The sequence below is a fragment of the Osmerus mordax genome, chromosome 18, assembly GCF_038355195.1.
Source record: "Osmerus mordax isolate fOsmMor3 chromosome 18, fOsmMor3.pri, whole genome shotgun sequence".
NCBI classification, from domain to species: domain Eukaryota; kingdom Metazoa; phylum Chordata; class Actinopteri; order Osmeriformes; family Osmeridae; genus Osmerus; species Osmerus mordax.
Genome location: NC_090067.1, coordinates 6,827,244 through 6,840,757, shown reverse-complemented (window position 1 = coordinate 6,840,757; position 13,514 = coordinate 6,827,244). Strand labels below are relative to the sequence as shown.

The 13,514-nt window shown below is 40.5% G+C and overlaps 1 protein-coding gene across 10 annotated transcripts in view; it reads right to left on the bottom strand.

Moving 5' to 3' along the window:
- Positions 1-40: 40 nt before the first annotated feature.
- Positions 41-13,514, bottom strand: part of thrb (thyroid hormone receptor beta) — a 41,057-nt gene continuing 27,583 nt past the window's right edge. For 9 of the 10 annotated variants that reach the window (XM_067255515.1, XM_067255511.1, XM_067255512.1 and 6 more), the window contains 8 exons: positions 13,325-13,375; positions 6,844-6,944; positions 6,274-6,421; positions 5,763-5,968; positions 4,934-5,020; positions 4,142-4,288; positions 3,780-4,038; positions 41-2,645 (listed from right to left, as the gene is read on the bottom strand). In XM_067255515.1, coding sequence (XP_067111616.1) covers positions 2,404-2,645; positions 3,780-4,038; positions 4,142-4,288; positions 4,934-5,020; positions 5,763-5,968; positions 6,274-6,421; positions 6,844-6,944; positions 13,325-13,375 — 1,241 coding nt within the window. In that variant the 3' untranslated portion in view covers positions 41-2,403. The remainder of the gene's footprint in view (positions 2,646-3,779; positions 4,039-4,141; positions 4,289-4,933; positions 5,021-5,762; positions 5,969-6,273; positions 6,422-6,843; positions 6,945-13,324; positions 13,376-13,514) is intronic. The other variant, XM_067255521.1, reaches the window with a different exon arrangement.

Below are 13,514 nucleotides of genomic sequence, written 5' to 3'. Positions count from 1 at the left end.
AAATAAGGGAGGGGTTTCAGCAACAACGACAAAAACTGAAGACATTTCCCCAAACCATCTTTATTCTTAAGAGCCCATTCACATTAAGTGCAAACATATTCATGAGGACCAAAGTATCAATAAATGATCTCTGTAAGTGCAACTTCTTATTTTTCCAGGGTACCCAAGCTATAGCGCTTTCTAAACATGAAATGTAGGCAATGCTCTGGCATGAAAGCCATGTGCAATAATACATATTTGCTAGGAAACCACATAATTCCAGCCACTGATTCAACCTCAAAACATATGCCCATACACCCCCTTTCTTTACATGACTGTTATCCAAATATAATGATCAAGGACAATTACTACATCACAAACAATGGTCTGGCAGACATGACAACACTTACGATTGTGTTATTTTTATGGTGTGTTGTTTTGTTTGTATATACTTACATATTGGAGTTTGTTTTATTAATCTCTTCATTAACACTAACCATCCAGATGTAGTATCTGTTTTGCACTAACAGTACAGTTCTATGCTCAGTATACCCTTGTGGACAAACATTGGTATGGATTGGTATGCCTGACTCTACAATGTTGTTTCAAAATTCATTTCAGAGAAAGACATCTTTATTTTTTTATGTAAAACAATAAAATAATCATAATATGCACAATATATGTAAAAAATCCTGTAGTCTGAAAATATACATCCTTTTTCCTTTGTACTGTAAAATAGCTTTTCTATGGTGCAACCTTTGTTATTGGTGTGTATGCAAACTAACTTTAACTTTCTTATGAGAGAAAGTACCACATGGTCACATTAGTAAGATGCATTTTTTCAAAATAGGTGACATTTTCTGAAAGACGATCCTAAATCCAGGTAAAGCTGTGGAGCTCACCTTGTTCAGTTGTTCATAATGGAATTGCTTGAACTTTATTGTTATCCAATATTTAACTGTTATGTTCTGCTACAAATGGACCTTTACCTCAGTTAATGTATAGAACATGTGCAGGCTTGGTAAAACTTGTTTACTGTTAGAATACACATACATATGTGCTAAATTCACATGATTGTCCCTGTGTTTTGTTGTAAAACAAACCTCCAGAAGGAGTTAAGTCACCTGTTACACTCATCTATACTGAAAGTACTGGCCCAGTGAGTTCTCTTGGACCCTGCTATTCTCTCTCTCGCTCTCTGATTGTCTGTGCATTTGCTTTTGAGTAGAAACGGTTTGTGTGGTGTATGAGGTCCTGGTCATTCAAAAACTGCAGCAAATCTATTGCTTAATTAAAGGCATCACTTCAAAGAAAACACAAGCTGCTTTAAGGAGTAGTATGAAGCTAGAAGAGTTCAAATACATACATTTACACAAAGCCTATCATTTTTGTCATTTTGCAAATAACATCATACTAAGTTTTATAGAAAAACAACAAAAGAAACACAAACTAAACGGTTAGTTTTTACCCGATAGCTTCCTTACTGTAGTCTGCTGACTGCATGTGATTTTATTTGGGCAACATTGCTTTTGAATCCCACTTGCAAATGTCCCATGTCAGTGAGTTCCTGGGCCCCCACCAGCCCAACACTAGCTCCATGACATAAACCACATCTAGGTGTTGCAGCTCGTGGGACTAAAACACACATTTCTTGTCACATAGTGAGTGTATTATAATGGCAGAAAAACACATTTCTACAGACGAGACAGTTTGAAAGATGCATCCGGGACCTTCCAATTAAGGACCCAATAATTAGGTATGATGAACAATGTTTTGGCACTGTGTGGCATCACTCACAAAACAGACACAACATTAAAAGGATTGTCTTAATTCCTGCATCCGTGTGAGGGACAAGCTGAGAAACAAACCTTGAGTTGTGATTGTCAGTGGATGATCTGTTCCATGCCTGGCAAATTGTAAAGAAATGCTTGAGGCTCGGTACAGTGCAAGCACAGTTTTTGAGTAGTGTTACTTACTACCAGGTCTAAACAGGTGAACTGGCAAATCCACATGTCCTGTCTGTCCTAGACTAGACTGTCAGGTTGAAGTCTGTCCATTTTAAACGGAATACAAAAGGAAACAACATTTGTATGGTTCCTGTGACCAAATAAGTGCTGTCAACATCGAGTCAATATTATCAACAATAAGCCACTGTACAATTAAAACAAAACAAACACAAATTGTAACTGAGAGAGGACATCTTAAAAACAGAGACCCCAAATTCTATTCACATGTACCCGCATCGTAAGGAATGGTTCCATTCTAGATTAGGCCAAGAGGTACTCCTAAACTATGGAATGAAGTGACACTCAGTAGTGCTAATAGAAGTTCACTGTATTGAGACGTGCAGCTGTTCCCTCCATCCATGCTCTCACAGGCACACACACACACATTGACACACACACACACACACACACACACAGGTCAGTCCTCAAACACCTCCAGGAAGAGTGGAGGGAACAACTCGGTGGGACATTCCACCTTCATGTGCAGGAAACGGCTGGCGTGGCATGCTCCGATCATCCTCAGGTCTGTCACCTTCATCAGCAGCTTGGGCCAGAAGTGGGCCACCTTGTGTTTGCGGTAGTTGATGTAATGTTCAAAAGCCAGGAGGAACTCCTCCTGACAGCGCTCGATCCGTTCCACACTTGTCAGACCTGGCCGATCTGAGGACAGACAGACAATTGTTAGAATGTCTGACTGGGCTGTTTGTGGTTTTAAAACTGAACTAACATTGTCAGAAGACAGATGTACGAAATATATCAATAATCATAATTTAAACTGAGACTAAATCCCATATTGAATACATTATAGTTGTAAAAGCAAGCTAAATGAAGGCCAAATGCTCTCTACTGGATTGGCTTATTAGAATGACCAACAGATGTAATCACATTTGCAATTGATTTGATAGTAATAAGCCATAAGAGGCATGAGGAGAGATCAATGTCTTCACAGACAATGTCTAGGCTAATATGGTCAGAATAAAGTTATTGATTTTCACAGTGGCTTCACAACAGGCCTTTGGTGATTTCAATTCCTTGGTCTTTAGAAAAGCTATACTGTACAATGATAGTTTGAAATATTAGTGTAGTGTGCTTTAAACCGACTATGGATGGAAGTGATTAGCAGTATTGACTGGTACTGGCTTTGATTTGTCACATAAAAATGGGCCAGTAGACCAATTAAGCCCCCAGAGGGTTTAATTGCTCATCACAGCACGACAAGCCCCATTTGTAATCACCTTAATTCAACATTTAATTTGGGAAATATGTTTTTCTTTTTGGATGCCTTGTGATCTGAGACAAAAATGTATGAGGCAGAACTACTGTCAACTACCATTTACATTTAATCATTTAGCAGTCGCTCTTATCCAGAGCGACTTACAGTAAGTACAGGGACATTCCCCCAAGGCAAGTAGGGTGAAGTGCCTTGCCCAAGGACACAACTTAATTTTTGCTCGAACCAGCAACCTTCTGATTACTAGCCCGATTCCCTAACCGCTCAGCCACCTGACTACCACGTAAGTAAGTTAAAGGCTTAAAGCTCCAATTGGTAACATTATAAAATAGATTCAAATATGAGAAACAGCACCCCATTAGCTTACACAACATGTTTATGTACATTATATACACTGAAATAGTCATACCAATTGTACCTTTAGGGATAATTTTGTGACCATAACACATCCTGTGATTGGTGTGTTTTCGAGACCTACTGTATAAACCTATAAAACTTTCCACAGCAAAGAAAAAAGCAAGGTTGCCAGATTACAGTTGATGGAGCTCTTGGCCGAGACTTACCGGATGACAGGAGGATGACAGCTTGCAGAAGAGCCACCTCCGAGTCATCCAGATTGAAGGAGGATAGTGACACTCCAAGGTCAAAGATGGCATCTGAGACCACTCCCAGGCCCCCGTTCTTCAGCTGGCCACGGGTGACGGCCATTTCTCCGTTCAGTGTGAGCGTCTCACTCTCGGGGTCGTAGCGCACGGCGGCCCGCAGCGACATGATCTCCATGCAACAGCCTTTTAACAGGATGATCTGGTCTTCACAAGGCAGCTAATTCACATAACATAGAGAGTCAACAGTTAAGGCTGAATGGCTGGACTGGTACCGTACACGGAAAAAGTATATACCTATACCTAAATATACAAATATTTACCTCACAGAACATAGGCAGCTTTTTGGCAAAGTCCACCACACGGGTGATGGCGGGGGTGATAATTTTAGTAAACTGACTGAAGGCTTCTATATCCACTTTGCTTCCCTCAGGTGCATTTATGATGGGTCCTTGACCAATGTCCTCTGGCTGAAACGACAAGGAGGAACTGGGTCAGTGTGTGAACAGGTGTCCAATAGTGACATTCAGTAAAATGATGAACAAAAAAAGACAGCACACACACACACAACACATTCTCCTCCTCCTCTAAGCGTGAGAACGGTGAAACGGTACAAGTAACAGCATGACATAAAACAAACTGTATGGCAGCCACTCTGAATGTGATTCAGGGGAGAGACGGGGAAGGAGGATCCTTAAATGTGGGATGATTGTGAGTGAATTTATGCCATAATTTCTCATTTCAGTTGACGGCTACATAAATCTAGGGTCAAACACTCATGTGATCCCTTCTGATCAGACAGAAGCTAAAACAGACCTTAGAGTGTTAAAAGCAAAGAAGCCAATATTGAGAAATATATTGAGAATATTGAGAAAAAAATTATACAGAGCCTGTCAACTTGTGTCACTTTGGCTTTGAATTAATAGGCAGGTGAAACACTGTGCATAGCAATTTCTTAGGAGTTTTCCTCCTGTGTACACCGTCAATCTGTCCCAGCTGGCGGAGAGCTACGAAAACACAACACTTAGTATAATACAATACTGCATGTTACACTATCACTAACAGATAGCAGGTGTGGTTTTAGCATCACATGATAAACTCAGTATGTTTCTTACCTTAGTTTCCTTCACCCCCACTGCACTCTGGTCAGAGGTATAGAATAAATTACATGTTATTTCATTAAGTAGCATTGCTTCCTCGACCTGTTGGACAATCAACAGGAATTGTGAAGTTTCAATGAAGAACCCATGTCAAGCCAACTAAAAAAAACAAAACAAGTTTAAAGACAGATGAAAGAGGTGCAGAGGAAACCAGATGAAAACAGAAATGCAGGTTGAGTTTCCATGGCAAGACTTAACCCAAGTTGAACTTTTTTCAGAGTGGTTACATTGGCAGATAAACAGTTTTTATTCTGCATCAAGGTTTAAATTAATAACAGAATTATATTAAATAGTCATACATGTTTATAAAACGTTTGTATGTAACTTCAAAGCTTTCAACAGCTTTTGAGAACTGAGTTGGTTTCATCTGTCGTCTCACCATGAAAACTCGGCATAGTTAAGCTGAGACAAACTTTAATTAAACTTGATGTAAAAAAGAAACAAAATTAGTAAAGAGTGAGATGTGAAACTAAACGTCTACAGACACAAACAGAACATGAAAAAAGCAGTTATTAGTAGTTTTCTTTTGCTGATTAAAGACATTGCTTAAAGGAAGAAAGTAACAGAATAGATGTTCCGTTCTAAATTAGTGCTGCTGCGTCGAACACACTTTTCCCAGCGTCCAGCTAATTCTCCCCACTCTACAAGGAGATACAAAAAACATGGAGATATTAACATTGGGGAATATGGTTGGGGTGGGTAGGGATGGACGGGCAGAGGGGAGGGGTGGGATTCAGGGAATGTGCACAGACTCGGACGCCGTGTCAGGGAGGAGACGTCTCACCAAAAATTTTCGCTTCTGTTTCCAGTGGTTGCCCTGGGCATTTGTTGCCATGTGGGCCTCAGTGACCATGCGAATCAGGTCCCACTCCTCCTGCGTGGGCTCAAGGCGGTCCCACACTGTCTTCTGCAGCTCCTCTTTCCGACGACGCTCCCTGTTCTCCTCGATTAGCTTCCGCTTGGCCAGTCGCTTACCGTCATCCAGCACCACTGGGGGGGGGAGGGAGAGGGGGAGGGGAAGGGGAGGGCACGAGGCAGGAATTGACGGATCCGTAGTCAGAGGGGGAGGGAAAAGGCATGAGAAAAGGGAGGGGTGGAATGTATCATCAAGGGGTATTCAAAAAAATAATTTGCAAGAAAGTAAGTTAACTAATTTCACACACTTCAGAAAGACAAAAGGACTATATATAGTAATACATAACGATAATCTGTAATGTCATAATGGAACTGGAGCCTGGCTGTGGAAAATTACAGTGTTCCTCTGAAAAGGCTTTTTTAGTCAGCAAAATACTTACAGTCAGTTGCCATGCCAACTGCAATGCACTTCTTGAAGCGACACTCCTGGCACTGGTTCCTGGTCACTTTGTCGATTATGCATTTTCCCTCGTACTTACATGCATATGTAGGGTTGAGATTCTTCTGGATTGTCCGTCGGAAGAAGCCCTGCGACAAATTGTCACAATCACCATTTATTTTTCTATTCATGTATTTTTATCAACTACATTTGACCTTTGTAACTCATGTAAAACATATCCAGTGTTTCCCCCAAGTTAACAGCTTTAGGGTTACGGAGACCATGTAGAGACAGAAATTACATGCTGTCGTGTAAATAAGATAAATAACATAAGGCCATGTAGTTTGTTTAATAAAAGAGCAAGCTATATACCTGTTTTATAGGAAAGGTAACATTAAATGACTTATTTTGTGATCGAGCGCTATATATATATATTAAAAAATATATATAGATATTTATTTTTTTACTTGACTTTCCAGGGGGGGCGGGGGGTGCCGTTGGGGGGGCACCCCCCTAATATAATTGTAGGGGAAACACTGATATTAGAGTTCACGACCAGTGTCAACTTTACCTTGCAACCTTCACAGGTGATACAGCGATAGTGATATCCTGTAGCTTTGTCTCCACACACTACACAAAGCTCATCCTTGTCCAGATAACTCGGTATGTACCCTAAACAAAAGGACATTTATAAAAATGTAAATTAGCCCAAAAAATATAACTTGTTATTAGAAAAACCAGGTTAAAAAAACAGGCGAAATTTGGGGGGGGGAAATAAGTGATTGAATTTGAACTAGAATTGTCTCCACTGTGTGGAATGTTGACTCAAGATACCTTTAGGATTCATTACCTCAGCAAGACAAACTCATAAATTCCAGCTGACTTCATTCACACATGGACCCCACTACAGCAGAAGAGAACGTCACAATTCATAGAATTAATGAGCGGAAGAACGAACACAAGTGCAGAGAGGGAGTCCTGGCCTTGGCCTCTAGGCCATGGGGTCAATACATGATCAATATCATTCGAGAGCATGTCCAAGACAAGTGCTCACTTGACCCGCCTTCTGTTCCTCTTGTCTGTAGACTGCTTCACCAACTCCATCAATCAATACCTCCCCCCCGCCCCCTCCCCAGCCTCAACATGTAACTTTGCAAAAGAAGATTCAACAGGTCTTTAGGTCCTCATTCATGCCACAACAAACACCTTAAGTACCGGATTAAAGGTTTTAAGATTAAGTCAAATATGTCAGTGATATAATTGGAACTGACAGTGAACATTTAAGAAGAAAAACACAGTTAAATGTCAAACTACACAGGCTATTAATGGTTTAGTGAATATAAATTAAGTGACACAGAACCCAAAATAACTAAACAGCTTTAAAGATATTGAACTGAAAAAAAGGCAATGGAGCCATGGGCATTCATTCAGTTCACAAGGAACAAATTCCTTACACTGAACGATAACTTTCTTCTATCACACAAAATCTAAATGAGACATGCCATCAAACATTGCATCTAAGTGCATCTCGACCTCGAATATCAAACTATTGGCCAGCCATACCTTTCTTGTGTGGCCCTTGAATCCATTGCATGTGGGAGAAGTCAGGCTTGTTTTCAGAAAAGTAGTCAGGCTGGTGGTAGTGACTGACGGGGATCTCCATGCTGCAGAACTCACTTTTGAACACAGCCCCCCCCCCTTGATAAGAGCAGCTGTATGGCTGGCTAGGTGGCCAAGCCGACTCCATGCAGGGTGGATGGTGCATTGTCTGGGGCTCACAGTGACTGAACCCTGGCCCCTCACCTCCGTACATACAGTACTCTCCCCCACCGGGAACCGAGTATCCCCCCCCTCCGCCATGGGGCATCTCATACATGTCAGACATGGAGTAATTCATTACGCAAAGTTATGCGAAAGGCACCCACATAAAAAAGGTAAAGAAAGGCTAAATAAAATGGGACTTCCAGAACTATTCAACCCAAATAAATCTTCAACACTTTGGAATTAAGGTTAGGCGTTAACAAAAGGCTAAATCGATGCTGTAACACAAAGTAAAATATAAATAAAACGTTCAATACAAAGAAACTTGGGTTTACAGAGGCAGCCCTTATGTTGGAGAATGGACCCTTATATAGTGAGTCCTCGGCCCACCCCTAGTTACTGCTCCACCCGCCACCACACCGTCGAATTAGGAAAGAGATTTATGAGGATGTACTGTGAGGTTCTAATCTGACACTGCCAATCCTAGAAGTGGAACAGACAAAGGCGATGTCATAGATTAAAGCTTTTGCGTAATGTACCTTACTGCCATCTAAAGTGTCGCCCAAGCAAATATAATGAGGAAAGAATAGAAAATCAATCCCTAAAACATTTTGGGGAAGATTGAGGTACTTACAACAGTCTGGACAGTGCAGTAATCAATATTTGGCGGTCTGGCTGTGAACCTAGTCCAAGCACCTAATTAGATCCTTAAGGTCTTTTTATTTGACATTACAATATGGATCTTTACTGTAGTAATATCCCACCACCATGTAAGAAAGATATGACAATGTAAGACTTCCTGTGGTCTCTCCATTCAAGCAAAAAACAAAACAAGCAAGTTCTCAAACTCAAAGCTTTTTGCATTATTCTAAGTATGTATCTTTAAATGTAAATGTATCTTTTGTAAGATGCAATATTTTATTACAACTTCATGAGTGAAGTATAATGTCTGTGTAAGCTGCATAACCAGATGTTTTTAATGAAACTACCAACCTAATTGTGAATAAAAGGACATTTAAAAGAAATGATACATTACACCTGGACAACACAACTAATTACTATTACGAATACCTTTTTCAACCTGATATCAACATATCTCACCATGTCAGCAACAGCACCTAACTACTATTGTATCAGACTGGTTAACAACACTAAAGTATTAAACATGTGATACTATAGTTAACTAAGTGTGAACTAGTTTAAAAAGTTTAAAATTAGTTTAAAATACACTGACAACACTTAAAATTGTACAACTAGCCTACTAGAATACATTTGACTAAATTGTCTAATCTGTTAAAATGTTCAACATTTTCTGTTAATCTTTCTTCTGCCATATTGATGATGATTCATAGGATAAGCCTTATGGGAGAGTTAAACAAAAAAAAACGAATTTAAATGTATCTATTATGTTTCAGGATTAAAGTACAAATAGTCTGTATATACTAAACCTAGATGCAGGGCCTTTTATGAAGCTTGTACCTAACATGGTTTACATATGTGTAGGTACCAACATCTGTTTCGACAAATAAACTGAGATATACCACAGAGCGATGCATTGCTTTTATAAATATGTTGCGGTCAATTTCAAATGGGTATTTGGAATTTGGTAACAAAAGGTGGCCTCACACAAAAGTATTCTACAAGATCAGACACTGTGGATAAGACAGTAACACGATCAACACGGAGCAGCTGTTAATAGCAAGGCCGTTTGAGGCAAATCTGCTTGTAAAGGGCTCCTGATACCAGTTTAACTTTTAAAATGAGGTGATGTCCTCACCATAATCTAATCTGGTTGTTGTAGCCTTGGAGGATTTAAGAGACAAACTGCCTCTTACTATACATCAGACACAACATCTCAAAGATAATACTGTGCAATCTGTTCTTTTAAATTGGCCTGGTGTTAGAATATCTGCGTTGCCACATCCTCCCTTCTTTATCTTTATATTGTATTGTACATTCATTAAGCCACTTGCGCATTTCTGACTTCCTTTCAATACAACTAAGTAATATTTTACAACTGTTTTGCTTACAATGAAAAAATACATTTAAAAAGATGAGTCCAGATGTGTCTTCCTTCTCTCAACCCTCGTTGCCTTTATATTTGTATACAAGTAATCATTAAGGATGGTCAGGGGGGTATTCCAGAAAGCAGGTTATGTGACATACCCGGGTAAGTTGACTCCCCAGCTGACACCCAGCGTTGTAGCAACATTGCCAGTAAGTTGCTGCAACATTGTGAATCAGCTGGTGGGTTAACTTACCCGGTTATGTTGCATAACCTGCTTTCTGGAATACCCCCCAGGTCTTTGTGAACGAAAATATATTCTCAAACTCCCTCCTTTGCGCAAATATGTTTCATCCAATTTGATCAAATGTATATCCAAGATAATATTTGTGTCAGGAGATTTATGAGTCAATGTGCCTGACAGGTCAATTAATTACTTAACTCTTATTTCCAATTCAAACAATGATGCCAAACTCAGTCTTTACTGCCTGGCTTACCACTAGATTCTAAATAGTGTCTACAAACACCATCTTGATATGCAACTTGATATGCTCGACATATCAAGTTGCTAATTATCTCACAGTACTATTAATTCATGCAATGCTTTAAAACAAAAATTATGCCTTTGTTCTTAAACACAAAAATCACTTATATCCAAAAAAGCAAACATCCCCCTCTTGACCCCTATAAATGTAAACTCACCCAAAGCGGGGTCTTTTTTGTTGAGGTCACTCTGTCAATGTTCAAAATATTATTTCCAATGTTGAAAGGTTTTTAACCAAATGTGCCAATCCCTAATAAAATTCCAATCTTGATCCATGGGGAAATATCTTGTCTACGATCAAGCAGGTCAATGGATCCGATGCCGTAATACTACATTGGTTCCTTATATGGACTTTTAGCCTGGCCCTTATAATCATCCCTCGTTTAACAAAGCATCAGTTGCTGGCTCTCCTTTATCTAGTTTCCCCGTGTAGAATACAGCATTCTGCCTCACTCTGAGCCATTCCCTCCCATTTAGACCCGATGAAGGCTTTTGCCACATATTTATTCCCTGCTTGATTGATCACTTAAGGTCTTGGGGGTTCAAAGCCGGTCATGTTCAGTTTTCAGAAGGCAGAAATCTCTCTAGCCTGGGACAGGGCCTGGAATGACATGATGGCCTGAGCCAGATGTCCCCAGCTACAAGGAGTTACCTGAGGAGGACAGTGGCTTGGGGCATCTTCCCCTTAAAGATCAGGGTGATCTCAGGGGAAAATAATAGTCACCAGGAGACACCCGTGACTTAAAGACCAATCTTATTATGGCTTTTAGTGGTTGTGTCAATGTCTTTGATACCATCACAGGTATATTACTGTGTTTTCAGTGACTTTCCGGTGATCAGATGTTTTGATCCTGTAGTTACAGGAATTAATATTCCAAAGTGCGTAATATGCAATATACTTTATTGGGTGTGCTTGCCTTCGGCAAGAGCACAACCTTTGTTCTCTCACATATATTATTATTATTATTGTTTATTTTCGCGCCCCTAAGGATCCCTCAATATTTGGACTACATACACAACGGCGGTGTAAGTAAGTAAGTAAGACTTTATTTATATAGCACTTTTCATACAAGAATTGCAGCTCAAAGTGCTTTACATAAAATCAACAAAAACAATAATACAAGTGTTGATCTAAAACGTTTAACAAACCAAACTAGCCGCACTCTATCTGCGGTCTCTCGAATCCATCTTAGATCCGAGCTGCCACTTGTAGTTTCTAATACACAAACATGACAAGGGGGTAGACAGGACGTTTACCAAACTAGCCGCACTCTATCTGCGGTCTCTCGAATCCATCTTAGATCCGAGCTGCCACTTGCAGTTTCTAATACACAAACATGACAAGGGGGTCGACAGGACGAGACTAGAAAGTTACAGCATAACATGAGGAGAGAGGAGGAGAGAAAAAGGCAACACCCAGACAATGCTCCTAGAGGAGTACAGTGTGGGAACAGACAAAAACCTCAGCACATAAGCACAACAACATTTACAAAAACACGTGACTTGCAATGGGGAGTGGGGGGGGGGGTAGACAAGCAGCATCTGGACCTGCAGCCATGGTAGGCGCTGGACACAGACCCGCCAGCCACCCTGGGGAAACAAGCAGGTGAAGGCGTTGGATGGGGGTGGGGGGGTGGTGATATCTGTAGTAGGTGAAAGTTAATGTGTGAGTAGGTCTGGGTTGGCGCCCTCGACCTAGGCCACAATCAGTCCGATTCTCCCTATGCAGATTGTGTTGGCCAGGAGACATCCTTGGTCATGACCCCCCCCCCCCACCCCCCCCCCCCCACCCCCCCCCCCCACCCCCACCCCCCCCACCCCCACTGGAAGCAATACGGACGCATAATAATGTACCCCTAAAGTGGAGTCAGGTGGCTGAGCGGTTAGGGAATCGGGAATGACTAAATGTAAGCAGACATCTGGGAAAACATACACTAAAGATACTAAGACATAATGACATTTCTTGGAATGTGCTGCCATCATAATCCTCTTAAATCTGAAATATTGTGAGATGGAGCAAATTAGCAATCGTAAGTATGAGTGTTAGCCTACTGAGCTTGTTGATTGAGAGGAATTATCTCTGACCCATCTGTCAAATCTGTTTTAGTGGTGAAATCCCCCCAGGTCAACCTTTATAATTGGGAGTAAAAGCTCTGTTGGAATGACATTATTCTGTACCTAAATTGACTGACTGGATGTGGGAATGAAGCCCCCAAAAAAGTCCAACATTTGGCAGTTACAGTAAAAAAAGCAAGCAAACAGTTGTAGTATTGTGTGTGTGCGTAAAGACAAACAAAACTAAGAACAACAAAAAGAGAAAAAGAAAGAGAAGGACCTTGTGTGACCATGCCCATATATTTACATAGAGATACTGATAAACAGAGAGGATGGGGCTCAATGATTGCGTGTGAGAACGATAGGGTTTTAATATCTGCATAGAGACACGACCCTGCACATTCATAAAGTGACACAGATATGAGTTATTCAAATAGGGTGGTAAAAATAGCTTGCAGCAAGTATCATGTGTTCAAAAGTTGACATGTCCAAGTCACAACTCGTTCAACTGTCTGGACAAATCATTCAACAGAATTGCCACCCTCCCTGAGAATAATGATAATCCTGACCAAAATGTGTATTTCAAACAGGCGAAATCCTCCCTCCATCCCACATCAACACACTTTTAGTGTAAAGCCCAAACCTGAGTTAAGAAACAGTGAAATTAAGAGGAAGGGTGAATATTACCATTTTGCATGACCTCATGTTTCCAGTGCTGGGTGCAATTGTCTGCTTGGTCTAAAATGAACAGAGAGGCACTTAATAAAAAACGTTCTTCTGGGTAACATACTTCATAATAGAATCACATGACATCAGTTGAATCTCTTTCAATGTTCACAACAACACGTCATCATTGCAATTGTCTAGGCAATTAAAC